The sequence below is a fragment of the Papilio polytes genome, unplaced genomic scaffold (genome assembly GCF_000836215.1).
Source record: "Papilio polytes unplaced genomic scaffold, Ppol_1.0 DF823980.1, whole genome shotgun sequence".
NCBI classification, from domain to species: domain Eukaryota; kingdom Metazoa; phylum Arthropoda; class Insecta; order Lepidoptera; family Papilionidae; genus Papilio; species Papilio polytes.
In genome coordinates, this window is record NW_013525224.1 from 943,091 (window position 1) to 970,632 (window position 27,542).

The following is a 27,542-nucleotide window of genomic DNA, read 5'->3' on the forward strand; positions in this document are numbered from 1 at the left end:
AAAAATATGAAGATTTTTATAATTCTGTACATACTTGTATAATTTTGACTCTGTCCGCTGCATTTTTGAGAGCTTTATCGTCACAATCAACGGTAAGACTGGGTACATTATATCCTAGAGTTAACGCGACTAGTAAATGCCCCCGGCCGCCCCCCGCCTCCATACAATGTGTGGATGATGTCGCATTATACAGGGAGGCCACAAAACGAGACATTCTTTGAACCTAAAATAACTATATTATCTATACTTATAATACTAATATAATAAAGCGTAAACACACTTTGTTATGTATTTCAGCAATCACAGTATATTTCTGAATGTTTTTTTATTATTTTTTTTATATTTTTTTATATTTTTATTCATTTGGGGAATGGATAAATTGAAAAAAAAATCAGTAATAAAAGAAAGGAACAAAAATCACAACAAAGTAATTGTTATGGTAAAGGCCTTCAGTGTCATTGAATTTTGTCATTTACAAGTAATTTTATGTAATGTAAACAATAAAAATAAAGTTTTTATAATACTAGCTGTTCCCGCGTGGCTTCATCCACATGAAGTTATAAAAATTTTAAAATTGCAAATGTCAAATTTACTGTTACCATAATAACTTTGCTTCCTTGATGTTGGCAGCTTGTAGTTTATGGTCCCTTTCCTATATGAAGGTTTTTTTTTTCAATTCATTTTACCTCTAAGTTTAATAGCATTAAGTTATTTTGCGTAAAGGGTAAGTGTAGGGCTTTTTATTAAAAAAAAGAATTATTTAAAGATATCCTGTGATTGCTGACATCTTAGGCCATGAAGTAGTGTGTGTTTACACTTTATTATTTTAGTATAGATTATAAAAAATATAAGATTATACATCTTACTAATATTACAAATGCGAAAGTTTAGATGGATGGATGGATGTTTGTTAGAGTTTGTAGCCTAAACGGTTGAAGGGATCTTAATGAAATTTGGCATATATGTAGAGGATAGCACATAGGCTTTTGTTTTTTTTAATTCCGCGCGGACGAAGTCGCAGGCGAAAGCGATATTATATAGTTATATATAATATAGATGCGGCTACATCATAATGTAAAATGAAATATATTACCTCATAGCTCTTTTTACTTGTCATAAACTCTGTAATCTTAATTTCCGGTAGTACAGAACCTCCCCAACACTGTAAATGCTGTTCCAACTCTTCAACAGATATGCAATAGTCATTATTGACAGATAAACTGTGATTTTGTGCTTTGTGTATCCATTTACTAAGTTCACAGTTGTCTGAAACATTTGAAGTATATTTTATTGAATGTATAATTGGTTAGAGTGAAAAAGATGATATTGCCATCTTCTTCACTCTTTTGAAGAGACAAGAATGTTTATGAACATCATACTGTGATACTAATATTATAAATGCGAAAGTTGAGATGGATAGATGGATGTATGGATGGATGGATGTTTATTAGAGTTTGTAGCCTAAACGGCTGAATGGATTTTGAAGAAATTCGGCATAGACGTAGAGTATAGCCTGGAAGAACACATAGGCTACTCAGTTTTGATTTTTCATTCCACAAAGACGGAGTCGCGGGCGCTAGCTAGTGTTACTATAATTGGAACTAAGATTTGACACAAATACATTTATAATCAAGGCTATTCAATTACCAGAATAAAATGTAAATATAAAAAAAATCTGCAATGAAAAACCAATCATGCAATACAATACAAACATGCAATTTTTTTTATGGTTTAATAATAATATGAGTATTATTCCTGCTATATTTTAAACTGTAGTTATCTGTAATATACATAATCTTCATTTATATTAATATAGTTTCTAATTAACATACCACATAATAACACTATTTAACAATATATATTTAAGTGGTGGCTCGATCGTCGTTTTCTTTTTTTCCTGAATCCCAACTAATTTAAAAACAAACATCAAAATATAAAATTCGAAAACAAATTAAAAGAAAACATATCTTACATATACATCATGCAGATCATGTTTAGTACCTTTCCCTATTTAATTAAAACACACAACACATACTATTAAACATTTAATTTACCATAACATTTCATTATTAAAACATCATGCAATTAAAACAAAAACACATAGACATTTATATAAAAATGTTAACATACCAAGACCATCCACACTTATTAAAATATTTTCAAGCTCCGTCCAAACTTAGTAGCCAACACCTTCAAAATTAACATCAAAAATCACACAATGTTTTTTTTTTACCCATTCTTTTTTATAACATAAGGTGGCCACCTGAATCCGCCAAAATGGCGAAGCAACCACTTCCCATAAACATCCGCAACTACAGATGCGTTGCCCACCCTTATCCGACAGAGGAGGATACGCACATAAAGAGAATATCTCCCCTATGTATGTCCTTCTCTGTCAAATCCACTTCCCCTTCCCATCCTTTTCTTATAAGAAAAGGGTGGTAAAGAGAAATGGACTTAAATTAGGCCTCCGGCACCACACTCATCAGACGAAACATGGAATTGATTCCGTTTGACGCCTGTCTGTGTGGTCGTGGTATTACTGGGGGCGAGCCGGCCCTGCAGTGCTAAGATGTTAAAGTGGGCACTACCACTGATAGAACACTGGGACAATAACACCCAACCACCATTATAAAATAACACCCTTTGTGGAATGTACAATCAGCTTCATAAATGTATATATTTACAAAAAACAGTAGAACCTCGATAAGTTAAAGTCCAAGGGAAACACAAAATATTTTAAGTTATCAAGTGTTATAGAGGTTTTGGGCTCTGATGGGAAGGGAACATATTATTTTTGATGTTATAGGGATTTTTAAGTTATAGAGGTTTGAGTTATCAAGGTCCTACTGTATATACAAGTTTCTGAAGTCATAAATTATTTGAAAATGTATACATATTTATGCACCTGACTGTACACTCCAAAAGTTGAATACTTACTATTTTTTTTCGGTTCCGATGCATATGTCCAGAACTTTTCAACAGCAGAATTCAAGTCCCATTTATCTATTGTTTGTATTAAGTTTTTTGGTAGTAATTTCTCCCAGTGATTCTCAGTAAAAAATTCCACCATGTGACAATTAGCTAAAGGCAATAATGGATTCAGATATTTCAAAATTCTATCTAAATGTTGGTGTACTTTTGTTATTGATGTTTCCATTTCTGTAAATAGAATGAAATAAGTAATAGAATATATTCTAATATTATAAATGCGAAAGTTTAGATGGATGGATGTTTGTTAGAGTTTGTAGCCTAAACGGTTGAACTAATCTTAATGAAATTTGGCATAGATGTTGAGAGATGTGCTTTATACTTTTTTTTTAATAGCACGCGGACAGAGTCATAGAAAGCATACTACAGTGCACTCAGAAATATAAAAAAAACATCCACTATTTTCCTACCTTTAAAAAGATATATCACCACTATATGGATTATTTGATGATATTTTGAGCATAGCACACACTTTTTTATACTGTGCTCTTATAGCCTCTAGGAGGGCCAGTATATCATGATCCTCTGAGTTATTCCGAGGAAATGTTTCAATGAGTCCTTTTACTTTCTCTAATTGTTTTACTGTCTTATCTGTAAGTCTATCTTCTTGTTTTTCATCAGAATTGTTTTGTTCTATACAGTTTGTAACTATACCTAAGTAATATCCTGAAAAAATTAGCAAAAATTAAACCTTTACCTTAGAGTTATGCTTAACTTGTTAATGAATTTATTGCTCAACTTAGGTGAATGAAATAATCTTAGCATGGATATGTTAACTATCAAATGGACTATCTTACCCAATTCCCGTCCAATTTCAGCTCCTCTGTGGTATCCTAAGTGATAACCCTCGGGGTTCCCTTCCTCGGATCCAACCCTGAAACCTTCCTTATAGCTGTCCTGGCATAATGTGTTCTCACTTAAGAAAATATCTTCAATAACATCATTAAAATCTATATCGTCAGCCATTTAGCGAAGTATTAACATTTATTTACTTCTATTAACTTTTTGAAACTTACTTTTAAAATTATTTGTAATAACTAAACTTTTGTTACTACATTTATGACACTGCGCAAAGAACTTTAATGCATGTTATAATTGCATTCGTATCTAATTAAATTTTTTGTTTCACAATAACCTATTTAAAAATAGCAAAACGCGAAGAAAACTTGACATGTCAAATGAATCGAAATGACAATTGACAATTTCTCAGGTACAAATCAGACTTTTTTTGACTTAGAATAATAATGAAATAGTTCTTTGGATCAATTTAAAAAACTATTTCTATTTTTTCGATGTTAAAAATAATTAAAAAAGCAATGTTAAAATCAACATATTCATATAAATAATTATCTTTTACTTTGACATCGAGAGCTTAAATTGACTAGAAATATGTCACTGTCACTGAATTGTCAATCAGTCAATGACATATTTGCAATTTTGCACTTTTGCATATCAAAATCAAATGGTCTTATACATACAATTTCTTTACAAAAATTACGATTTTAATACTTAATATTCTCGTCTACTTATCTATTACTGTTTTAATTGAAAATGGTTAGGGAGATTACTACTGATGAAGTTAAAAAGCATCACGACAGAAGGAGTGCTTGGATCATAATACATAATGATGTTTACGACGTAACAAGTTTCCTGGGTGAGGTAAGTTATCATATTTAATTTCCGTTTGATCTATTATTGAATGATGCAATTACAGGAAATGTTTCATTTTGTAAATAATATTAAAACATGCTAAATATATCAAATATTTTCCTGTTTTCATTCAACTCGTGAACCCACAACCTTATTTCCTGTACTTCCTACCCACTTCGGGACTCCAATAGACCACTCTAATGGGATGAACCTAGAGCTCTTTAGAAAACGCTGTGCTAGATATATAATTTAGAACATGTTTCTACTTTTAGCACCCTGGTGGTGAAGAATCTTTGCTGGAATTTGCTGGGAAAGACGGAACAAAAGGTTTTGAAGATGTAGGACATAGTCAAGATGCGAGGTTAAATATCATTTTTAGTTCCAAAGACACTTGTCATTAAAAAAATCTTAGAAAGTTAACTTTGTATGTAGTTATTACAAATTTTGAGATGTTTTTTTTTATCTTTATGTACACAAATTTTGTAATTTGCATTTAAGATATGATAAAACATCTTATCTACTATAACTGTGTTATTTAACCAAGACACTGTTATGACAATTTTTGTTAAAAGTATATCTTTTAAAATTCATGTTTTTTTTTTTCAGGGAAATGTTAGTAAAGTACAAGATTGGTTCCCTAGCTCCATGTGATATTATCAAAAAAGTCCATTCATGTACCAGTTGGTAAGATATTTATTGGTTTATTTTTCTGCTTTATCAATGTTTTAAGCAATCACTGTATTCAAATGGTTTGATTAGTGCAGGGGTGTTGAACCTTTTTGCAAATAGTTTTGTAGCTATCCACATTCAATTTTAACACTTTCTGGTTTGTGTCCCCAACCTATATCTGTCTAGTCGCATATCATGTCAATACTACACTAACCTTTTACACACCTCTTGCTTATAATAAACAATTTACATTTAGAAGGATTTCCTTGGCAGACAAAAAACTTGAAAATTAATTGTAGGAGAATTTTTATAGAAATTACATGTTGGTGAATACAAAATTATCTAATTAGTTCTAGAATTATCTATAGAATGCTTTTATTTACTCTTTCTTTTTTTATTTGACATTCACAGCGGGAGGGTTTTTTGTTTTTTATTTAGTTGATTTTTTATTTTCTTGAAGCTGTTTAACACCTAAAAGAAGTATGGATAGCCAGAAATCCTGGAGAACATTTGATGGTCCACCTAGAAGGTTTAAAGTTTGTCTTGTAACTTTATTATTTTAGTTTGTATTTGTTATATAAAATCTTAGTTGGAAATTTACTTTATACTGTAATATGTTAAAAGATAAATTATATATTTATATAATAAATGATTACATTATATTAAAATCCTTAACTAATCAATAGCAAGTTCCAATAGTCTAATGGTTTGAGGTACAGACTACCGATCTTGCAGTCGAGGGTAAAAATCCCGCCATTAGAATATTGTGAACCATATCCTAGACCAGCCTACAGCTTAGTTGGAATAGTTAAAGGAAATATTAGTAAATTAACAAAAATCTACTAACATTTTTTTATAAAAAAAAAAATCTGTGCCGGTAGCTCCTTTAGTTTAACATTTTTATATTTATTATATACTTGAATTATGAGTTTTAGTTTTATGTTTGGTTTTCATTATTCCAGTCCAGAGATTAATATGCGCTGTCTTAGCACTGGAATGAAAGATTAAAGCACTGGGAATTTGGATGTACAATGTTCCAGTTGTAGTTCAGTGTAGATTGAGATTGCTTGTAAATATAAACCAAGCCATAGTTGGTAAATGCAAAAACAATAGTATACAATTTTTTTGATACTCAAAGTTTAATTTTTTAGTCTATTATATATCCCAAGTAGAATTAATATTTTCTTTGTATGAAATGGTCGATATTTTCGACGACGGTAGGTTACAGTCACCCAAGGCTTCAGTACGTAGCATTCCGTGCGGACCAACAGAGAGCGAAAGAAGGATACAGAAGATAGTTGTTCCACGGAACAGGTTACGACTTCAATTTTTAAAAACTCATTGATAACTGATGGTGTTAATAAAATTTGTGCAAGTGCAAATGTATGAGCTGTTGCTTGCGACTTCGTCCACGTAGAGTGTAAGATAGTAAAAAAAATATAGCCTAGGCTACTACTAAATTATGTCAGTAAAGTAAGCCAGTAGCGCTGTCATACAATTGTTATTATACACTAACTGGCGCTAATGACCCAATACCGTCTATGCATTGCAAATACAGGGCAATAAATGTCTGTGTTGAAACGTCATTACTTATGCTAGGAAATAAAAAAAATCCAACATTTTGTGACGTTTTTAATTACATTTATCTTTATGCACGATTTTTCTTTGTAGGATAAGAATTCATCCGTGCGAAAGGTGATTAATTTTTTAAGAGAAGTTATTTGATTGTCTCCTTTTATTTATTTTTAAATTTTTTAATTGTTTTGAACCACAGACGTCAGCCTCCACCGCCACCATCGAGGTTTTTATGGTTTTTTTGTAGTTTTGTTTGATTTTATTTTATCTACGTAAAGAAAACTAGTGTATTATGAACAGATAGTACGTTTAGTTTTCATCTATTTCGGTTGTCTTAAATAATAACTTTTTTACATAAAAAAAAATATAGTTCTGTTTTCATTGGTTGCAAACGTAATTATGAGGGTAGTCAAATAGTTATTTTGTAGAATACCAAGTAAAATTGCATTAAAACTTTATTATTATTAGAATTTTTTGTTATTAGACAGTAAGTAGTTTCATACGTTCTCTCATCTTTTCAAACCATGAAAAATGCGAGTCTACAGGAGACGCTAACAAGAAACATCCAAAAAAAAATTTTTTTTTTGGATTTTAGACGGGTTGTAGGACCAGGCTCGAAAAACAATTGTAATAAATTTACTTTTTTTCCAGTTCCAAATTGAAATGGGCCGTCATCGCCTTGGCTGGTGCTATTGTCATCGGTTTCGCGTTGAAGAAGTACTTAAGCTAAAAGCATGGATATAGTCAAAGGAAAACCGGATAAAACCGGTTTTAACCGGTTCTAGTTTCACGTACAAAGTAGTGCGATATTAAGTTTAAAAACGAGCATTTAATTGGTATGTGATGAATATTTTTGTCCGTTTTTTATTCCGTTATGTACAGTTTGCGGTAACGAACAAAAAACATGTCAAAACGTTTTTTTTTTTAAATTGTCAGAAATTATTTTTGTACATGTTTTAAGATAGAAACCAACGGTAACTTCTGCTTACTTTGGTTGCTGTTAACTGGACTATTTATTTAAATATTTTTATGATTGTTATTCGAATAATAGTAATTTTTTATTCTCAGTGTTGTGACAATAAAATATTTATTCCATATTTGTTTATTTCCTTCATATTTATCCTTTAAAAAATGTGTGATATTACAAAAAAAAAATAAAAAAAAACTTTTTTCTAATTATTTTATTAATTTAAAAAATAATAGCGCAAACGTGAGTAAAATAATATTGACTTCAGTTGTATAGCCTTTAGAATATGGTCCTATTTTCGCAGCGTATGCTATCGCTTGGAATACGTAGTGCTGTTCATGTACACTGTGGAACAGATGAGAGTGGGGTCCTGTAAAAACAGTTAAAGTAAATTTAATATATTGGACACTAGGCGTTTTTACTGTTGTTAACCCTTAACTAAAAATTGATCATATCCTACTTGATATTACCGTATTTTTTATCTTTTTGAGAAATCATTGCCAACTTTAGGATTTTTTTTTAGTTTTTTTTCTTTTTCATTTTTTTTTTTGAATTATACAGTACTTCCTTGTCTAAAATCGTTACCAGTTTACAATTATCAAAAAAAGTGGTCAACACACGATTGGCGCATCTGATAATTCTATTTCCACTGGTATTTATTCATAAAATCATTTATACAAAAAATCGTAGTTATAACCTTATTACTTCCGATTCTCAAAATGTTATCCTAAATTAAGAGTGATAAGGCATTTTTTACCATAATATGTGGGTTTCAATTACCTTTAGCGTAAACAGCGACGTCTCCTCCGCCATGGCTATTTTCATCGAGAGGTATGGCCGCGATCTGTTCATAGAAGAAACTCTCCGTATCCTCTTTGCTGGGCTCTCTCCGAACAGCTTTCGTCTCGTTGTCTACCGTTTTTATATCGTACTGGAAGGAGCCCGGCCCTCCCGTGCCGTAGGAGAGGGTTGTGTAGTTTATATGGTCGAAGGGAGATTCCCTCGCGATACCTTAAGACAATTAATGGAAAGATTTATTTTATTTGTATGTTTTCTCTTAATACAATCCGCGCCCCTTTCTTCAAAGAGGCATTAAAAGTGTTAAGAACAGAAGCAGCCAAGAAGAAAATCACTTTATATAGTTAGAACTGAGCAGTAACAGATTTAAAAATTACAAAATTATTTATGATGCATTGGATTTCGTCAGTGAAACCCCACAGTTATATTTCCGATGTTATATTTTATATCTAGTTGCTTACCAAACACACTTGACCCCCGTTCGGGATACCCGTTGATAGTAAGTGTATGCGTGTGGTCGCTGGTGACGATGACGAGCGTGTCTTCATCGCTGGTGATGTCGACAGCCGCTCGCACCGCGCGCTCCATCGCCACCGTCTCGTCTACAGCCGTCTTAGCTCTGCCTCGGTGATGAGCCATGTCTATTTTACCACCTTCTACCTGGACCAGAGGAGAGACTTGCAAGTGTGAAATAAAGGGAAGCTGACGGAAGCTGTCTAGAGTCAAAAAATGTAAAAATTACACTCGAGAGCATTGAATCCGGGTCAATAAAAAACCAAAAAAATCTCGTAAAGTAAGAATACTTAATAATTAAACGGTGTTAAATAGACAATATTATGTCCGTTAAATCTTATTAACATGATATTTTACTAATATTATAAAAGTTTAGATGGATGGATGTTAGAGTTTGTAGCCTAAACGGCTGAACGGATCTCGATGAAATTTGCCATAGATGTAGAGGATAGTCTTGGAAAACACATAGGCTACTTTTATTTTTTTACAATTCCACGCGGACAGAGTGGCAGCTAGTGTAAAAAAAAACTGGGTCAATGAAAAACCTAAAAATCTAAGCAAGAATGTTGAATGAAGCTTAATGATTGAACAGTGTTTAATAGACAATATTGGAGCCCTTATATTAATAATAATATTTACAAGCCAATACATTTTTTGATTAAAAATATGATTTTCTTGAATTTTGGCATGCGTTTCCTTGTTGCTTCCATTACAGCGTTAACGCGGTAGTACGCGGTACGCCAAGTTTCTTATACGATTTTCGTTAATATTCTCCCATTACTCAGTGTGAGGGAGAAACTAAGAAGTTTTAATACCTAAATTTAAGGAGTATTTAATTATCTTAAACACTGTTTATTTCATTAAGCTAGCATTTTTAATTTATAGTTTTTTGTTTTAACCCGGATTCAGTGCTCTTGAGTGTACTTCGATACCATATTGGTAGCTAACCATGAGAAAATATCCTTTTGTATTCTTGCTCAATACTTTTATCGCTGCTTTCGTCATTTCTGATATCGAAGGCTGGCCTTCAGGATTTTTGTTCCTTTCGAATTCGTACTGAAGGTGTTCATTTGCGAAGATACCTGGTAAAAAAAGACAAATTAACTCACTATCTAGACGCAAACTAGATTAATAAATAATTTTTTCCCCTTTGGCAGGAAACTGGTGTCCAAACTTTGATTATCGTACTATTTAAAAAAACATATAATTTAGGTTGCCAATTAAAAAAGATAAATATCAAAACTAAACCAGCGACTCCGTTCGCGTGGATTTTAAAAACAAAAGCAGCCTATGTATTCTTCCAGACTATCTACATATATGTCAAATTTCATGAAACACGTTCAGCAGTTTAGGCTACAAACTCTAACATACGTCCATCTAAACTTTCGCATCTTACTAATATTATAAATGCGAAAGTTTAGATGGATGGATGGATGGATGTTTGTTAGCGTTTGTAGCCTAAACGGCTGAACGAATCTCTATGAAATTTGGCACAGGTTTAGAGCATAGTCTGGAAGAACACATAGGCTACTTTTTATCCCGGGAATAGTTACGGTTCCCGAGGGATTAATTAATTTAGTTTTTTAATGTTTACACGATCATTCTGCAACGGTTCAACATATCTTATTGAAATTTGGCACAGATATAAAACAAAGTCTGGAGTACACATGGGATAAGCTTCATCCCCGAGAAATGTCCGATTCCCGAGGGATACGTAACTTTTTGTAATTTATATAGTTTGTATGTTTTCTAATACTACGCGAACGAAGTCGCGGGTAACAGCTCGTTTATAATATTAATAAGATTGTTATGGGAACCAAACCATTGATCCCAGCTAAACGGATGTTATTCAATAACACTGTATTATATTTACGAACTAGCTGTTGCTTGTGACGATACACGCAATATTAAGATTTAAAAAAGTAGCATATAACATGCCCGTCTATGGCAGCTACCCTTCAGTGAAAGTCCGGTCGAAATTGGCCCAGCCGTTTCGGAGGTTACCCGGAACCAACGCGGCTTGCAGACAGACAGACAAAGAAAATTTTAAATGCGATTTTCGTTATCATCAACTCAAATACATCATCTTCCCGAAATCTGTAATTTTTCTTTTGATATCGCAAAGAGACACTCCAATTATTTTATATGTATAGATTACTATTAACAGGTCTGTCTTCAGGTTTTGATTATTTTAAAGAATTTCGTAAACTTACCGAATAAATAATCAATATCATCTTTTATATTTTGAAGCTCTCCGGTGTTTGAAACAATTTGATACTTCAGATTTCTTTCTTCTTTATCCCTCTTATAAACATCGATCAAATCTCTACCATCCTGTCGATAGCAGGACCAGGCGCTGATTGGATCGTCAGGAGTGCCAGTGGAATTAGATACAAGCACTTGTCTGCCTCCACCAAGAACTACCTAGTTAAAATGCGACTTGCATTATTAGTGTAAGAGAAATATTTTTATGTAATTTTGATCATAAAAAACATCATAAAAACATAGACTATGTTACTCATTAATAACGGTGTAATAATTTTTGACTCATTTCAATTTACAAAAATACAAAATTTTCCTTGTATAATATTAGTATGGATGAATGGAAATTCCGTAAAGTATATAACATTAGAAGCTTCTTCATAGTTCTATCGTTATTATTTTTAAACAATAATTGTAACAACGTAATTATTCTTCGATAATCAGTCCACCGATTCCCGCGAGTATGGCGCGCTTATCTTAAACTTCAGATTGACGTTGACAGATGTCATAGAGATGGGACGTGTACGTCAATGATCTAGTGTTGCGCCGCTACATCGGTACGGTACCGATTTCTTAACACTATAAAAAATAACCTTGAAAAATTGAAGAGCGCCAAAAGGTAAAGTAGTCTTTTCAATTATATTGACCTCTCTTTATAATAAGGTTAACTGGCCAGCGTATTTTGTATAGTCGCGTATCCTATTTTCACTGCCATGACAGAAAGTACAGCCGTAATCATTTTGGTTAATAGAAATAGTATAAATGTACATAGACGATGAAGACTTACATGTAAATCTCTCCCTGGCCAGTCCTCAATTAGCTGTCGTGCTATATCCTTGCATTGTTTGGCATTTGCCGGCATATTCGCCTCACATTCCCAACTCCTTGACGCACTATGCGCGTACAGTGGTGCTGGAGTCGCGTGTGTTACTCGCATTGTCGTCACCAGACCTGACATGACAAATATACTGCGGATAGGATAAAAGGGACTAGTAAACTAGGACTAATAGGAATCGCGTAATAAATAGGATCTTTAATGAGTGATGAAATGTCAGTTTTAATTTAATGCCGTCTACACACGTTCAGTTTTATCTGAACTGGCGGAAAAAGAATCTAACGTGTGTAGGTAAAACAAAAGATTGAACAGTTCTCAATTAGATTTATCTGAACGTTCGGCTTATCATACTAATTATTTAACATCTCTGATTAGCAATAAGTAAATACTTTGATATCAACAATTACTTACCACTGCTTTTCCCGGCTTTTAGAGCGTAAGCAGCTAAAGAGTCTACCCACGCTTCTTTATTCAAGGACATTTCACAGTTATTTTCTGGTACGGTTGCGTCAACACCTAACGTGCCGAGGTTGGCTTTGATACCGGAGAATAATGCGGTGGCAGAACAAGCAGAGTCGGGTACCATTTTGTCAGCGGAATATGTCTAAATAAAACTAATTATATGAAAAGAAGAAAGCAAAGTCATAAATTATATAAGAATTGGTTAGGAGAACTTTCTTAAATAATAAAAAAAACTGAATAGGACAATATGGTCTGAATAGGATAATTGGGTATCGTAGTGATCTTTATAAGAACATAAATGTTTTTGTTTTCAAAACTAGCTGTCGTCCGAGGCTCCTTTTGTGTGAAATTAGAAAAAACAAAACAAAGTAGCCTATGTCTCCAGAACATTCTCTAAACCTATGTCAAATTTCACCGAGATCTGTTTAACCGTTTAGGCTACAAACTAACAGATATCCATCTAAACTTTCGCATTTATAATATTAGTAAGAAGTAAAATTTATCTTTACAAAGACATTTTCTTAATGACAGTAGACAATGTACCCCACCTTTAGCAAACCAACGTGAGGAAATTTCTCGAAGGCCAGTCTATGAGATTCTCCACCACGGTATATCCTAGCAGCGGTGATGGTGTTAGGTCCCATCCCGTCACCGACGAACAGGATCACATTTTTAGCTGTTCTTAAATTAAATTTAACTTGCAATGCCTCCTCCAACTCCTTTTCCGCTAAGGATTTCCAGTATTTTTGATCTGGAGCCACAGGAAAAACGATTTTAATTTAATTAGGAGTATTCTTGTGTTAGCAAGATCGTAAATAAAAGCCAGTTACAACAGTTTAGACCAGTGATACCCAAAGTGTCCGAGTCGGATCACTTAAAGAACACAGAAGCCCTGGCAACGATCTACGATTGTTCGAAACAAATTTGGGGTCCACGAAAATTTTATCTAATATATGACGTATATGGATCACCGCTCGCGTGTACATAAACCCTGTATACGAAATAAAATTGTACAAACATTTAATTTGAATGATTTATATTTCTAAAGCAACCCACCCCGTTACAACTATGTATGGGATTCGCGGGAAAAAGTCGGAATCTCTGATTTACAGCGACAATTGACAATAATGACCTAATTGTTGGTGGATCAATTGTAAAAAAGGTACGTAAATGCAAACCAATAGTAAATATCGTTTCATTAGTGTTTAATTTTTTTTTTTACTTATAATTTGTATGAACGTTGTTTTTCTGTAGCACAATACCTACATTGTGAGCATAATTAAACAAATGTGGTATCTAATTAAAATATTTACATTAAAAACATAATATTGTTCAATACAACACTATCTCATCTCACCAATTATGTGTTAAACTGTTTAGGTTAAGTTACAACGGATGTTATACAACAGATAAAACAAAATTTAAAAAAAACAAGCAATTAAAATAATACAGCTAATAAATCGTCATCGTTACGAATATATTTACATTTCTTATCAACTCACCTGTTTGTAATGAACACGTTGTAATACAAAATATAGACAAAAACACGACCACACTCCACGAATGCATTTTGATGACTGTCGAAACGAAGCAGCTGGCCGACTGATTCCGAATATAATAGTTATTGTTATTATCTGTGGTATACTGTAAGCGCCGTTTTTACTTATGCCTGGTTCACACTTGGCCAGCACAGTTGGATATTAGCACAAGCCAGGCATGGATTGTATGGACTCATTGGTACTAGATTACTTTACGCCAGTTAAATTATTATTTAATCTAAAGAATGTTCCAGAAATTGGATCCCGTTTAAAGTGAAATATTTAACAAAAAAACTTCTTAGTCTTTGTCTTGACGAATTGTTACGTACTTTTCTGTCGCATAAAGACCTTGAAAATACTGTTTTTATTTATTTCATGTACTTTGAACAACGAAACAAAATAATAGTTAGTCATATATTGAAAAAACTAATTTCATCATGATATATTTGAATTAACTATAATTGACTTGATAAATGACGATCAAAAAAATAAAAGATCAAACAAGATATGTATTATCTGAAAATTATGCAGATAGTAATTAGTAGATTATAATAATGACTAGCTGTTGCCCGCGACTTCGTCCGCGTGGTATTGGAAAACATACGAACTACATAAATAACAAAAAGCTACGTATCCCTCGGGAACCGGACATTTCTCGGGGATGAACCGTATCCCATGTGTACTCCAGACTTTGTTTTATATCTGTGCTAAATTTCAATAAGATATGTTGAACCGTTGCAGAATGATCGAGTAAACATTAAAGAACTAAATGAATCCCACGGGAACCGTAACTATTCCCGGGATAAAAAGTAACCTATGTGTTCTTCCACACTATACTCTACATCAATTCCGAATTTCATCGAAGTCCGTTTAGCAGTTTAGGCTACCAACTCTAACAAACATCCATCCATCCATCTAAACTTTTGCATTTATAATGTTAGTATAAAGTATGATATGATATATGATATGATTAGTAAATTACATTATGTATTGTTGAACACCTAATTAATTACTTTATAATCTAGAGGCCGAATACTGAAACGGCATTTAAATATCGAACAGCGTCTTTAATTATAAAGCTATTCCAAATGCCATTATTTTTTTGACGTCTAACAGATTGTAACCATCGCTTATGTAGAGAAGTGTTAGTTTCATTCCAGTATTCCGCTGTAAGTTTTTTTGGTCTTGGTGTTATAAGAGCGGGCTTTTTTGACTAAACTGTCATAACACTGTTGTGCGGTTACCGATTGTTTCGCCCATTAACTGTTTGGTTGCACAACTAAAAATCGAGTAGTGTACGCTCTATATAAGTCCATAGAAAACAAAGCGCGACTAAAGATGTGCGATCGTTTAATTTCAGGCGTTCGCACGCTCTTTGTTTGGACAGACAAATTTTAATTGCATTTATGTTCCGTATGGTTTACTTGGTAAGATAATCGGGCTGTCATGGTCCGAGATACATCGCAGAGCCCAAGACAGAGCGAGCTGGCGGCGTACTGTGGACGCCCTCTGCCCCACTTTGGGGACATAGGAATAGAAGAGAGAGAGAGAGATGGTTTACTTGGACCCACGAATTAAGGTAGATACAATTTTGTAATTAAAATACAAACAGACATATTGTTTACTTTATTAAAAAAATAATCTATCCTTAAATTATAATACATATGAATTAAAAATCACTATTTATTCTGCTTGTCCGTTGTTTTGGCAACACTGTCTCGCCGTAGGGTTCCTTCATCTTCCTGTACAAACTGTTAACGACAGTCAAATAGTATAGAGAATACCCTGGAATTACAAAATAACACTTTATCTTAGTTGCTTTATTAAGAACTTCAATAAGTATTTATTCCTACCAGCTCCAACAATAAACAGGAAAACAACAGCAATAATGTGAATAGGGTTGTCGAGATGCGGTCGGAGTTCGCTGCTGAATAGACAGGTCACTGCGGCGACAAGGAACAGGCACAAGATGAAGAACGAGTTGAACAGGATCGACAGCTGCAGGAATTCTGGACGTCTCTGGAATGTTCCAGAATAGGAAAGGATTTAATCGATTTCGAACTGACCATAAACATAATTTAAACAAAAGTTTTTTAATGTCTATGGTTCTGGCATAAAAATACCACTGACTATAAATGGTTGAAAAGTATTTTATTTACGGCATTTCGGCGCTAACTGTAGCGATAGATGCTGAGGATATGAATAATAAAAGATAGACTGCCATCTCGCCATCGCCTATCCATTTCTACAGATCAATGTAAAATACTCACAAATCCCATGCCTGCCAACACAACGAGGTTACTAATGCCCGAGAGTGCAGAGAACATGATCATAGTCAATGAGATTAGGTTATCTTCTTTCTCTCTCACTCTGTGACGAGGTAGATTCCATGCGCCTACCACTATGTATGCTATGCAGAATAACTGGAAAGAAGAGAATGGATAGATTTTCATCACTATACAAGAGAAAACCGTAATATATAAGGAATAAAACTTTGGCACAAGAAAGTCAGTGTCTAAGGTATAAAGAAACAATACTCACAGTAGATATAATGCAGAGTACGAGACATCCTGTCTCTAAAGAGAGACACCCACAACACCGCCGTAATGTTGGTAGTACCATCTTGTATCTGGACCTGTAAATTCAGTTCTTACGTTTCATGTGGTGATATTGTTAATCCAAGGGAGAAATAGTATTGGTTAAGTCAACCAAACATGAACCTATATGCAACACCTACTATGGGCGTCGCCAGCCGATGATTTAAGCTAGGTCTAGGACGGCTACCTCTTTGTCCCCCTTTGGCGACGCCCATGCTTTATAATTTGTTAGTTGCTACATCTGGTTAGTGAAGTTTTATTAGAATAGATCTTAGTGCTAGACTTTGAACGGCTTCTATCCTGTCCTTTAGTTCGTTAAGGACCACCCTTTGATTGGACACTAACGCCCGATTTGTGAAACGAATCTTAAATGCTTCGCTTTATAAGCCCAGCGAACAATCTGAAAGACGGTCTTTGTTTTGGGAGTTTAAGGCTGGCCATATCATTTAAAACGCTGTATATAAAATTCGTTTCAGTATTTGGACTTCAGTGGTAGTCTATGGAGAGACCGTACAGATAATTATATAGATATTAAAGAGTATAATTCTTAAATCCTATCCTAACTTCATATAAGGCATCTTATAAATTACAGCAAACCTCATTTCCTACCACAAATGACTTGTAATAACCTATTAGATTGCAGTCCTTGACTGATGCAATCAAACTTTAACTCTATTTCCTATTCATAAAGTGCATTACAGTTTGCATAGTTTAAGGGTGACATCAGCACGTTTGATCTGCAAAGAACATCGTCGCGTGGCCTGAAATAGGTCGTCCTATATATTGAAAATAGTATGCGTTTCAATATGTTAATTTCAAGATGCGTTGTAATTTAATCATTTACTTGTTTTGATATATGCCAGTCACAAAACACTTTCATTTAAATCTGAAGACGTTTAGGAAGTTTTATAGAAATTAAAACCTAAAACTCGATAGACTAAAAGATCAAAGGTGGCGGAACGCCAACTATTAATAACCTAAATGTTTTGGAGTAATTAACCTTCTATTCAAAGCTAGAGATGAATGTAGCAGATAAAATCCTTATGGAAATGACCGTTATGAACAAAACGGCCTTTAATGACGGTGGTCATGTAAGGCCGTTTTGTCCATAACGGTCCCGTCAGAATCAGGTTAATTTCGACCATCGCTATCAATATTCTACGTCCAAGAATGTCCTAGTTGATGATTAAAAAGGATTTTTAAAATAATAGTTGAAATTCTTATAAGATTCCTAACTGAATTCGTCTAATGACCGGTTTCTCAGCAACATTTAACCATTCGTTAGTATTTTCGGTTCGTTAACTTCATGAAATACGTTCCGAAAGTATGTAAATTGAGTTTGACTACGTTGAAGCGTAGACCATCCTAGATACAATTAATCACTCGGTTATAATAGAGTAAATGAAAACTTCAGAAACCAAGCCTAAGTCTAGTAAATACAATGAAATACTCGGCCTTGAAACCATAGCACTGCAATATTGATTGATGAAACCTTCGGACTATCATTTCGATATATGACTAACTACAGACAGACCATCTGTTCCGTTTCACATTAAAATTATTCTAAAATTATCTGTTGCTCGCAACTTCGTCCGCGTTAAATTAAAAAATAATAAAAAAAAACATTATTTTACATACGATAAATTACTTTTCTAATAGTGAAATAATTATTAAAATCAGATCAGTAGTTTTTGAGTTATTTCTATACATACAAAAGTTAGTATAAACATAGGTTATGTGGTTTGGTTTATTTTTAATTACGTAAATAAATAAATGACTTAACATTAATGCCATTTTAATAAAAATACATTATAGTTAGTTAATTTATTCATTTTTTTAGACCAGTTGGGATTGTATTGTTTATCAATATAATTTTCAAGTTTGTTAAGTTTTAGTTGACTAGTAAAAAAATTTATGTTTTTAAACCAATATCAAAAGGTAAAATAAATCTGTAATTGCATTGATTACAAAAAACGACGTTATTGTGAAATCACTTGCATTAATAAATAACCTATGACTCCTACATTGTTTTGCTTTATATATTTTTCTTTTTAATACTCATTATTAAATTTGTATTCAATTGAATTACAAAGATTTCAAAAATCCTTTTATCAGAATTGTTAATGTAATTTAGATTTGACAAGCTACTTGACCTTAGCTTTTTTTAGACTTTGACAAAAGTGAGATTATTTGTTTTTCCAGAATGTTCTAGAAAAAAAACTCGAAGTCAATATTATCGTACCAATAAAATTTTAAACTTACGGATTTTAAATAAATATATTACACAAAACAATACTAACGTTCAAAATGTTTTCTTGTTGCGCTGCATTGCATTAATTCTTGTTTTATTGCCAAACATAGTTTAAACACAAAATGTTAATAACGTCCAACAATAGAATTCGACAAGTTCTAAATTCCATTTCACTTAATGTTCTATGATATTATTAAAAAAAACATTCATTTATTTATGTAACAGATTGAAAAAGAACGGAACGCACTGCGCGGCGGTTTATGAGTAACTGACGGGCGATTTGGCGCCAAACGCGCTTCCTACATCCATGACCATGGCCTTGTGGCGGCCATTGCTGAGGGCATCATTAATTTATTAACTGCATTTAATTGTTTAGTAAAATTTCTTTTATCTATATCAACACATTTTAATGTGATTTTTTTTTTCATATCTCATTGAAGTGAAATAAAATCGAAGGGAAAATAAAGATGCAAAAGTAATTTTTATCACTTTAATTAGTCAATCGTATATTTTGATAGCCATAAATCCAACTAAATCGTTTCTATCGCTGTTATATTGTTTTCTCTAAGTTCTTGAGTGTCAAATCTCCTCGATCACAAAATACCTCGGCATTATAGTTACTGGTTCTTCATACATTACTTCAAATCAGACAATCTGTTTTATTAACTTCACATTAGCAGTATTTAAATGCATCCAATACTTACGTATGACGTATATGAAATAGGCATATACCACTGAAACAATAAACATTGTTTTATTTTACGAGGACTTTAAGGTGGATTTCCATTACCTGTACAGTTTAGCAATGGAAGCTGACATTAAGCAATAATTATTTACTATTTAAAAGCACGGCGATACTGGTCGATATTTCCTTGTGAAGCAGGAATTCGAGTAAAAAGCAGCAAAGTATATTCATTGCCAGCATAAATGTCGCGAATATCAAATATAATCGGAGAAATACGCGGAGATTCTGAAACAAATAAAAAAAAAAACAATATCGATTTAAAAATTTACAACATTCATTTTTCTAAACAGATCATGGTTATTTGATAGTGGCCAGTCACAAAAAGTACAGTCGGGTATAATTGTGATGCAATAAATAATGAGGTTATAAAAATATCGTTACCAATATTTAAAAGATAGCAACATCAAAAATAATGTATCTTGACATATATAGAGGCGGTAAACGTAAATTATTTGCAAATTATATTCAGTCGTTGAATTTTTTACTTGATTCAACATTCGTGTCGTAATAAAAACGTAATATTTTGGTCTTTATTTAACTATACCTTGTGTATTCCAATTAGAAGTATGATTGTAAATTTAATATTCGAAATTCCGATAGGAAAAGCAAATTGTCCCAGTAGTAAAACGTCTACCAACGTTTTCATTGCATTCGGGTCGTCCATAGATAAATTCATAGACAGAGTCATAGATAAGTAAACGGCCAGTGATGTGATTACGAAATGTACAGCCTGGAATCAAATAATACGGAATTAAGTAGGGTTAGTTTAAGCGATAAATTGTAAAATTATTCAGGTTTAGAAACGACGGCCTAAAATAAACACAATAGGAATTATAAGTCTTCTTAAATAAGAGTTTTAATTGATATATAATCTATCGTTAAATTGTTACATTAATTTTGCTTACCAATAGAAAATATCCAATAATGTAGCAGCCCGTTTTCAGATTTATCCAGATAAAACATTTTTCGTTTGCCATTTTTAAATCACTTTCTAAAAAATACCACAGACAAATCAAGGATTTATTATGCCCTGTCAGTATCTCATGGTAAAAGAAACAATCGATTTTTATGTTTACTACAAAAACGAGTTATCTTTCAAACTAATTAAATGTTATACAAAATTATCACAAGTTATTTTAGATCGATAAACGTGCTGCAACCTAATATACTAATTATAGTAGAAAAATTTAAAAAACTTGCATGTTTTTATTTATTAACAAATATTAATATGTTCCTCTTCAAAAACACCTCAGTCAAAAAAGTTTGAGCACAAGGAGCCGGTTTCCAGTTCAGTCATAACTTTATAAATTATATAGCGTAAACCAGTTGAGCATAACAAAATGTTGCGAAATACAGTGCAGCGACAGTTATAACTAACGTTATAAAAGCTGTTTTCATAACTGTTACGTTATCGCTAACCGCTATTTAGCGTTAGTTGGAACTAAACTGTTTAAATAGTACGTAATATTACATAACATAGTATTAGTATTAGTACACATTATTGTAGTGACATAAATCATCAAAAATAAGGGTTATTTTTGGGTTTTACGGTGTCTATATACGGATATTAAACGATAAAAGTAATTAAAACATTAAAAAACAATAGTTTATTTCCGAAAGTTACAAAAACTGTATAGGCATTTAAAATATTAAAATAAAAAATGCTTCATATTTCAAGGCTGATTAAGTTTTTTGCCACCTTAAAAATGAAACATTAGAGTCAATAGTTTCTTTTAAAAATCGTAGTCTCAATAATCGTGTGGTATTTTTATACTTAGTTAACTTAAGTCCTTCCTCACTGTTTTTTTTGTCGTTAAAAGATCTGTCAATAATATTTTTTATGTCACATATTCGCTTATTTCAAACTGTTTCCTTTTGTAATTTTGTGTTCTTAGGTTCGATTTGCTTCATATATCTCCAAATAGTGTGTATGAAATAGGCGTTCAACACTGAAATGCAAAAAAATGTTTTATAAGTACTCTAAAAATTTACTCCGATTTCTTTGTTCTTAAATGTTTTGGTCTAGTCCTGATTTCATACTTACGATTAATAAGAACAGATATGCTAGCAGCAAGATCTATGTGGAAAAGGAATTCCATAGCAAACCCTGCGATGACTGTAAATACTGCCATACACGTTGCGCATATCAAATACACCTTAATTCGCAGAATACTTTTCTGAAACCATTAATAGTTTTTACCCACAGATCAAAATTGAGCGCGGTTTTATTATTAAAACTTTTATTCAGGAAAAAGGTATGCATATATACCGACAAGGATATCTTACCCGGTGGGCATAAAACAAACTAAATTATAACAGTACACTAGCGCCATTCTGTGAACTTCAAAAAATTTAGCATTAAACTCTTAGGACTGCAGCTGTAATGTTATATTTTTTATGCCATTTTTGACAGAACTAATCGCAACAGCATCGTCTCTTATTGACTCAAACAACCTTGTTTACAAATTTTTCAATAGACTTAACAAAAAAGAAATAAAAAAAAAACACTATCTAATTCACGAATTATGATCAATTTAACTAAGTAGTCAAAAAACTAAAATAAACATTTCATTTTCGCTTACCACATGCAATCCAACTAGTAGTATTATTATAAATTTTATATTCGATACACAGATGGGAAAAGCAATCTGTCCAAATGCCAAAATAGCCATTAACTTCTTCATATCTCGAGGATCATTTACTGATAGTGTTAGAGGTACACTCACTATCGTATATGTTACTATCAGTAACAACGCTGTGTGGACAACCTTCGAAAAAAACGTATTTCCAGTTTCAATTTTTTTATTACAAAAAAATAATATCTAGCAATTTTTAGAACTTTTACTTACTGCGAGAAAGTAGCCTATAGTGTAGGACGCTGTTTTCAAATCCACACAAAAACAACATCTTCCATAGTCCTTTTTTATCATCATTATTGTAATGTTTTAAAAAATGATTTTTAAAGTTTCTCTTTAATCTGTGAATATAAATTTCTTGTCTTATTGGTATAATATTTACTTAAAGGTGTTTGAAATGTAATTCAAAATTAAAACTAGTTACATACGTCAGTAGTTATTTATGGGAGCTCTTTTTAATTTTTTAAAATGTACAAGTACAGACGTAAACACATATATGTAAATAACACCATTACACTTGAATACTCCTGTTCAATTTGATCGGTTACATTCAATAAACATAACTAACCACATTTGTACACAAGCTATCGTATTTCATAAACGATAAGAAATAAATAGAAGATATAAACAATGCAATAACGTAAGAGACAACCTGCTAATTAACAACACGACTTTAATATTCTATGTTTTGATGTTATATGACTTAGTGTTGGACTCTAAAATAACTGCTTTTTGTAACGAACGTTATTTATATCTTTCAAGATTTAAAGTTTTCACTTCTATCATTTGTTTATTTTTTTAACTGGAAAGTCTTCCTAAAAATGTATACAACATTTACAAAGTAATTTTAGCAACGATTTAAAAATTAAATCAATATTTTTTAAAGCGTTATTAACGTGTTATCCGTTTTTTATCTGTTTTTTGTGTGCGAATGAATGAAGTATGTTCCTTCCGTCTCTTTTTGTTACATAACGGTACAAACCTCTGCGAATCGAGACAGGTTTTTTAACTCAAAGCATTTTTGCGCGTTGGAAATCCCCGTACCTTTATTACGAATGGAATGTGGGTTGATTCTTGTACCATAACATACACTTACTTTGCTTTTATATATTGTGTTTCGTTTAATTTAAAAACGCCAAATGAATATATTAAGTTATCGATTATTTTGCTTTGTATTTCTTAGTTTTTCTTTGAGCATCAACGCAAAATCTTACTTCTTACTAATATTATAAATGTAAAAGTTTAGATGGATGGATGGATAGATGTTTGTTTGAGTTTGTAGCCTAAGCGGCTTAACGGATTTCGATTAAATTTGGCATAGATGTAGAATATAATCTGGAAGAACACAAAGGCATTCACTTTCACTCATTCACTTTTGTTTTTTCCAATACCACGCAGACCTAATCGCGGGCGAAAGCTAGTACTATTATAATAAAGCGTAAACACACATTTCTTTGCGGTGTAAGATGTCTGCAGTTACGGCATATTTATGAATAATCCTTTTTAGAATAAATAGCCCTCCACTTACGTTACGCTTTAGGCTACATATTTTCACGCCATTAAACTTAGGGGGTAAATATTTTGGATAAAAACCCTAACGTGGGAAAGAGACCATAAGTTGTTGCCAACATCAAGATTGAAGCAAGGTTGCCATGCTTTGTCATCACGTCAAATAATTTTGACATTTGCAATTGATAATATGACAATTGTAAACAACAGAATACAATTATCATAACTTCATGCGGGTGAAGCCGCACGGGAACAGCTAGTAGTTTATAAAACCCTGTCCCGGGCGTCATAATTAATGTAGGGATCGTTGAAATAAAGTACGAAATAAAAAATAATAATTTATTAGTTTATAATGTTACTTTACATTAGCATTACAAATTAATTTTTTTAAAGAAAAATAGTAAAATACAGATTATATTTATATATTTAAGGCAACATTATTTTAAACTTATATCCTAATATAAACAATAAGTTTTCATCACCATCGATAAACATTTTATTTAATCACGTTTATATTTAGCTACCGTATAGTTTTGTAAATCTGTATTTATATATATAATAAAATTAGAGTGTCTGTTTGTAATATCCAAGGAAAAATTCCAGATTTCGGGAAGATAATGTATTTGCGTTGCTGATAACGAAAATAGCATTTAATAAATTTTTGTCTGTCTGTCCGCAACTGCGTTTGTTTCCGGTAATCTCCGAAACTCTCTATTTCAACCGGACTTTCATTGAAGGGTAGCTGATATGGACTGGCATAGGCTACTTATTTTTATCTTAATACTAGCTGTTCCAGCGCGGCTTCATCCGCATGAAATGTCAGAATTCAAACGCACAAATGACAATTACTTCCTTGATGTTGGCAGCAACTGATGGTCTCTTTCCCACATTAGGATTTATAATATAAAATATTTACCCCCTAATTTTAATGGCGTGAAAATATATAGCCTAAAGCGTGACGTAAGTGTAGGGCTTTTTATTAAAAAATAACTATTCAAAAATATGTTGTAATTGCTGATATCTTAGGCAACAAAGAAGTGTGTGTTTACGCTTTTATAATAGTATAGATTGCGTGGACGAGTCACAGCAACAGCTAATGTTAAATAATATTCATTGAATATCCAAATGAATGAAAATAAATGACAAAATACAGGTACATTTAACAGCTAAATAATATCTTGGATTAATTACAATCGGACTAAACAGGGTAACAAGTGATATTCATTTTTACTTCTTCGGTCACAAATTCCAAACATATACAAATGCATATAAATTACCCTTTATTTTGATGTATGATAATTTGAACCTAGATTCTAACCCTAGGTTAGGCACTAATGTGCTAATCAGTGGGATGAGGTAGTCTTTGCTTACTCTAAAACACATAAATAACATCACTTTCGACAATTTTTAGGATAAATTATTAAAAATCCCAATTTCCACTGGCAATTTCTTGTCGGCCTTTTTTTTTAGTTATTTTAACACTCTCAGATTTATTATCCTTTCTTGAGAATATCGGTTCATAACTTTATACACTTTCTACATCTGGCTTCGGACGATCAAGTGATAACCAGTATGATCTGATGACGTATAAAAAGTAAGCGTTGAACACTGAAAAGAAACAGAAAAAAAATAAAAAAAAATCTCGGGTACTATACTTTGATACTTCGGTATCTGTCAAGAGATTTAGGCTCCAGAAAGAAATAACCTTAGTCTTTAACAGAGTGGGAGACAAAAGGTACATTAATTAAAAAAAAAAACATACTTAACAATATAAATACACCTTACTTAGGGTAGGCTCCAAACTCAGTGGGGAAATATAGTGAGCTGGTGATTCAGAAGTTTTAAGAGAAAACACACTTACCACAAGCAATACTGTTCCCGACTGATTCTGATCGTTCCTTTTCCACAATAACTTCTTTAAAAATGGATACGATTATAAATAACGTTAGCATCATTGTCCCGAATATCAAATATTTTTTTATATAATTCCAGTTGTCCTGAAAAATATAGAAAAAATTGTACATTAGGAAGATCGTCTACTACAGGATCGAATTTTCCGTTAATAATTACTAATATGAAAAGTTTGAGAGTATCCCCGGTGGTTGCGAAAATAAAGGAGTAAAAGGTTAGAGTGGTATGAGCATGTTATGAGAAGGGATGAATCGCATGTAACAAGACGGACGTTAGTTATGAATGTGGAGGTACACCGGTAGAGGTAGACGTAGAAAGAGATGGTTGGATTGCGTGAAAGGTGACATGATCAAGAAGAGAGTGATGACTGAGATGACGGATGATAGAGTGCTTTAGAGGACGAAAACCCGGTGCGCCGACCCTACGGGAGTAGGATAAGGCAGGGAGATGATGAATTGCTGAGTATACAAGGATTTTATTACATATTTCTGAGATATAGATCACAGTCTCACTAAAGCAGCAAGGATTATAGCCTGGATTGTGTAACGTCAGCCAGTAAACCACAACTTTCTCACAGAAAAAAGGTGTAAAACCAAAGTTTCGTCTTTTCTAGTATGGTGACGTCGAAAACATTCTTACCAGCAACTATAATACATACTATATATTTATGAAGGCTGATAATTACGCAGGACATTTAAATTCAAATGACCTTGATGTCTTCAATTTTGCAGTTTTTATGAGAGAGAGATGGAATATATATATTCATAAAGATACGTCTTTCGCCCGCGCCTTATCTTCCAGACTTTCGTCTACGTCTATGCCAAATTTCATCGAGATCCGTTCATCCGTTTAGGTTACAAACTCTAACATCCATCCATCACTAAATATAAATCAAATTGTAATATAAAATAATATTGTAAAGAATGTAAGAATAAACGGAACGACAAAGTCTCTGACGACTGTAATGTCAGGGGTGTAGGAAAAAAAAACATCCATCCGTCTAAACTTTCGCATTATTAGTATGAATTAGTAGAATTACCAGGTACAATCCGAATAGGACTATGATGTTAAATACTACAAGAGAGATGGCGACGCATATCAAAAATCCGCCAGCGAACACGACGAATGTGATCACCCCTCCTAAATGATCACTGTCAGGGGAGATGTCCACATCATTCACTCGGGTATAGTAGTACTGTACAGCCGACACACACAACTGAATTGTAATGGTCTGGAGTGCCTGGAAAACAGAATTAGATTTTAAAAAAAGCAGACTATAATATGCCCGTCAATGTCAGCCACAATCTGAATGTCCCGTCAACATCGTTCCAACCATTTCAGAGACTACCCGGAATAAACGCGGATTGCGGACAGACAGAATGAAAATTTCTTTATTACTATTATCGTTATTAGCAACGTAAATATATTATGTTTCCGAAATCTGGTTATTTTTTTAATGTAACATACAGACGCTCCGATTTTATTACATTTATAGATGTATAGATTGCATATAACTACGTCGTAGTCTTTGATTCCAAAAATCAATCAAAATAATGGGACCCACCTGCAAGCATTACCTTTCGGATAAAGAAAGAATTATCAAAATCGGTCCACTAGCGGCGGAGTTATGCCG

The 27,542-nt window shown here is 32.7% G+C and overlaps 7 protein-coding genes and 1 long non-coding RNA gene across 15 annotated transcripts in view; 1 reads left to right on the forward strand and 7 right to left on the reverse strand.

The window, feature by feature from the left end:
* Nucleotides 1-3,494, reverse strand: part of LOC106101592 (protein RRNAD1) — a 7,439-nt gene extending 3,945 nt beyond the window's left edge. The window contains exons 1-4 of one of the 3 annotated variants that reach the window (XM_013280877.1): nucleotides 3,402-3,494; nucleotides 2,941-3,162; nucleotides 1,094-1,266; nucleotides 64-223 (exon numbers count right to left, since the gene is read on the reverse strand). In XM_013280877.1, coding sequence (XP_013136331.1) covers nucleotides 64-223; nucleotides 1,094-1,266; nucleotides 2,941-3,160 — 553 coding nt within the window. In that variant the 5' untranslated portion in view covers nucleotides 3,161-3,162; nucleotides 3,402-3,494. Of the gene's footprint in view, nucleotides 1-34; nucleotides 224-1,093; nucleotides 1,267-2,940; nucleotides 3,163-3,401 lie in introns of all 3 variants that reach the window. The other 2 variants (XM_013280876.1, XM_013280878.1) reach the window with 2 other exon arrangements.
* LOC106101449 (protein ORAOV1 homolog) lies at nucleotides 3,404-3,957 on the reverse strand. The gene is made up of 2 exons (XM_013280686.1): nucleotides 3,789-3,957; nucleotides 3,404-3,657 (listed from the first exon to the last, which is right to left on the reverse strand). Exons 1-2 carry the CDS (start codon nucleotides 3,955-3,957, stop codon nucleotides 3,404-3,406), a joined length of 423 nt encoding a protein of 140 aa, XP_013136140.1.
* A 450-nt stretch (nucleotides 3,958-4,407) lies between these two features.
* On the forward strand, nucleotides 4,408-7,803 carry LOC106101467 (cytochrome b5-like). 3 transcript variants are annotated; one of them, XM_013280704.1, is made up of 8 exons: nucleotides 4,408-4,650; nucleotides 4,914-5,002; nucleotides 5,248-5,325; nucleotides 5,771-5,839; nucleotides 6,532-6,624; nucleotides 6,982-7,005; nucleotides 7,085-7,111; nucleotides 7,537-7,803. In XM_013280704.1, exons 1-8 carry the CDS (start codon nucleotides 4,543-4,545, stop codon nucleotides 7,613-7,615), a joined length of 567 nt encoding a protein of 188 aa, XP_013136158.1. In that variant the 5' UTR covers nucleotides 4,408-4,542; the 3' UTR covers nucleotides 7,616-7,803. The 3 variants fall into 3 exon arrangements, with proteins under 3 accessions (XP_013136158.1, XP_013136159.1, XP_013136161.1); XM_013280705.1 differs by lacking the exon at nucleotides 6,982-7,005; XM_013280707.1 differs by lacking the exon at nucleotides 6,532-6,624.
* A 254-nt stretch (nucleotides 7,804-8,057) lies between these two features.
* On the reverse strand, nucleotides 8,058-14,332 carry LOC106101608 (alkaline phosphatase). The gene is made up of 9 exons (XM_013280897.1): nucleotides 14,225-14,332; nucleotides 13,271-13,473; nucleotides 12,672-12,864; nucleotides 12,213-12,376; nucleotides 11,377-11,587; nucleotides 10,112-10,245; nucleotides 9,112-9,310; nucleotides 8,633-8,863; nucleotides 8,058-8,222 (listed from the first exon to the last, which is right to left on the reverse strand). The coding sequence occupies exons 1-9, from the start codon at nucleotides 14,289-14,291 to the stop codon at nucleotides 8,062-8,064; spliced, it is 1,563 nt and encodes a 520-aa protein (XP_013136351.1). The 5' UTR covers nucleotides 14,292-14,332; the 3' UTR covers nucleotides 8,058-8,061.
* A 1,539-nt stretch (nucleotides 14,333-15,871) lies between these two features.
* On the reverse strand, nucleotides 15,872-19,448 carry LOC106101609. The gene is made up of 5 exons (XM_013280898.1): nucleotides 19,158-19,448; nucleotides 16,802-16,895; nucleotides 16,531-16,683; nucleotides 16,114-16,279; nucleotides 15,872-16,045 (listed from the first exon to the last, which is right to left on the reverse strand). Exons 2-5 carry the CDS (start codon nucleotides 16,880-16,882, stop codon nucleotides 15,930-15,932), a joined length of 516 nt encoding a protein of 171 aa, XP_013136352.1. The 5' UTR covers nucleotides 16,883-16,895; nucleotides 19,158-19,448; the 3' UTR covers nucleotides 15,872-15,929.
* A 136-nt stretch (nucleotides 19,449-19,584) lies between these two features.
* On the reverse strand, nucleotides 19,585-21,102 carry LOC106101625. Of its 2 annotated transcripts, XM_013280920.1 has the most exons (5): nucleotides 21,054-21,102; nucleotides 20,759-20,844; nucleotides 20,398-20,583; nucleotides 19,946-20,078; nucleotides 19,585-19,842 (listed from the first exon to the last, which is right to left on the reverse strand). In XM_013280920.1, exons 2-5 carry the CDS (start codon nucleotides 20,828-20,830, stop codon nucleotides 19,754-19,756), a joined length of 480 nt encoding a protein of 159 aa, XP_013136374.1. In that variant the 5' UTR covers nucleotides 20,831-20,844; nucleotides 21,054-21,102; the 3' UTR covers nucleotides 19,585-19,753. The 2 variants fall into 2 exon arrangements, with proteins under 2 accessions (XP_013136374.1, XP_013136373.1); XM_013280919.1 differs by lacking the exon at nucleotides 21,054-21,102 and having other exon boundaries at nucleotides 20,759-21,036.
* A 343-nt stretch (nucleotides 21,103-21,445) lies between these two features.
* Nucleotides 21,446-23,301, reverse strand: LOC106101626. 2 transcript variants are annotated; one of them, XR_001225525.1, is made up of 5 exons: nucleotides 23,058-23,301; nucleotides 22,703-22,830; nucleotides 22,436-22,621; nucleotides 21,898-22,030; nucleotides 21,446-21,802 (listed from the first exon to the last, which is right to left on the reverse strand). It is a non-coding gene; the product is annotated as an uncharacterized LOC106101626 (long non-coding RNA). The 2 variants fall into 2 exon arrangements; XR_001225524.1 differs by having other exon boundaries at nucleotides 22,918-23,301.
* A 2,177-nt stretch (nucleotides 23,302-25,478) lies between these two features.
* The window catches only part of LOC106101623, a 3,580-nt gene continuing 1,516 nt past the window's right edge, over nucleotides 25,479-27,542 (reverse strand). For both annotated transcript variants that reach the window (XM_013280915.1, XM_013280916.1), the window contains exons 3-5: nucleotides 26,949-27,149; nucleotides 25,860-25,995; nucleotides 25,479-25,606 (exon numbers count right to left, since the gene is read on the reverse strand). In XM_013280915.1, the coding sequence (XP_013136369.1) occupies nucleotides 25,524-25,606; nucleotides 25,860-25,995; nucleotides 26,949-27,149 (420 nt within the window). In that variant the 3' untranslated portion in view covers nucleotides 25,479-25,523. The remainder of the gene's footprint in view (nucleotides 25,607-25,859; nucleotides 25,996-26,948; nucleotides 27,150-27,542) is intronic.

Coding starts and splice junctions, on each gene's coding strand:
- LOC106101609 (XM_013280898.1), bottom strand. CDS start 16,882: ATGGTACTACCAACATTACGGCGGTGTTGTGGGTGTCTCTCTTTAGAG. Junction 16,684..16,801: donor TACTCTGCATTATATCTACT/GTGAGTATTGTT, acceptor TCTTCTTTCCAG/TTATTCTGCATAGCATACAT. Junction 16,280..16,530: donor TGTTGGCAGGCATGGGATTT/GTGAGTATTTTA, acceptor GGAACATTCCAG/AGACGTCCAGAATTCCTGCA.
- LOC106101608 (XM_013280897.1), bottom strand. CDS start 14,291: ATGCATTCGTGGAGTGTGGTCGTGTTTTTGTCTATATTTTGTATTACA. Junction 12,865..13,270: donor CTCACGTTGGTTTGCTAAAG/GTGGGGTACATT, acceptor AGTTTTATTTAG/ACATATTCCGCTGACAAAAT. Junction 12,377..12,671: donor AAAAGCCGGGAAAAGCAGTG/GTAAGTAATTGT, acceptor TTGTCATGTCAG/GTCTGGTGACGACAATGCGA.
- LOC106101625 (XM_013280920.1), bottom strand. CDS start 20,830: ATGGCAAACGAAAAATGTTTTATCTGGATAAATCTGAAAACGGGCTGC. Junction 20,584..20,758: donor TTATTGGATATTTTCTATTG/GTAAGCAAAATT, acceptor ATTTGATTCCAG/GCTGTACATTTCGTAATCAC. Junction 20,079..20,397: donor TTCTAATTGGAATACACAAG/GTATAGTTAAAT, acceptor TATTTGTTTCAG/AATCTCCGCGTATTTCTCCG.
- LOC106101467 (XM_013280704.1), top strand. CDS start 4,543: ATGGTTAGGGAGATTACTACTGATGAAGTTAAAAAGCATCACGACAGA. Junction 5,840..6,531: donor TTTGATGGTCCACCTAGAAG/GTTTAAAGTTTG, acceptor CGACGACGGTAG/GTTACAGTCACCCAAGGCTT. Junction 7,112..7,536: donor CCTCCACCGCCACCATCGAG/GTTTTTATGGTT, acceptor CTTTTTTTCCAG/TTCCAAATTGAAATGGGCCG.
- LOC106101449 (XM_013280686.1), bottom strand. CDS start 3,957: ATGGCTGACGATATAGATTTTAATGATGTTATTGAAGATATTTTCTTA. Junction 3,658..3,788: donor TGAAATTGGACGGGAATTGG/GTAAGATAGTCC, acceptor TAATTTTTTCAG/GATATTACTTAGGTATAGTT.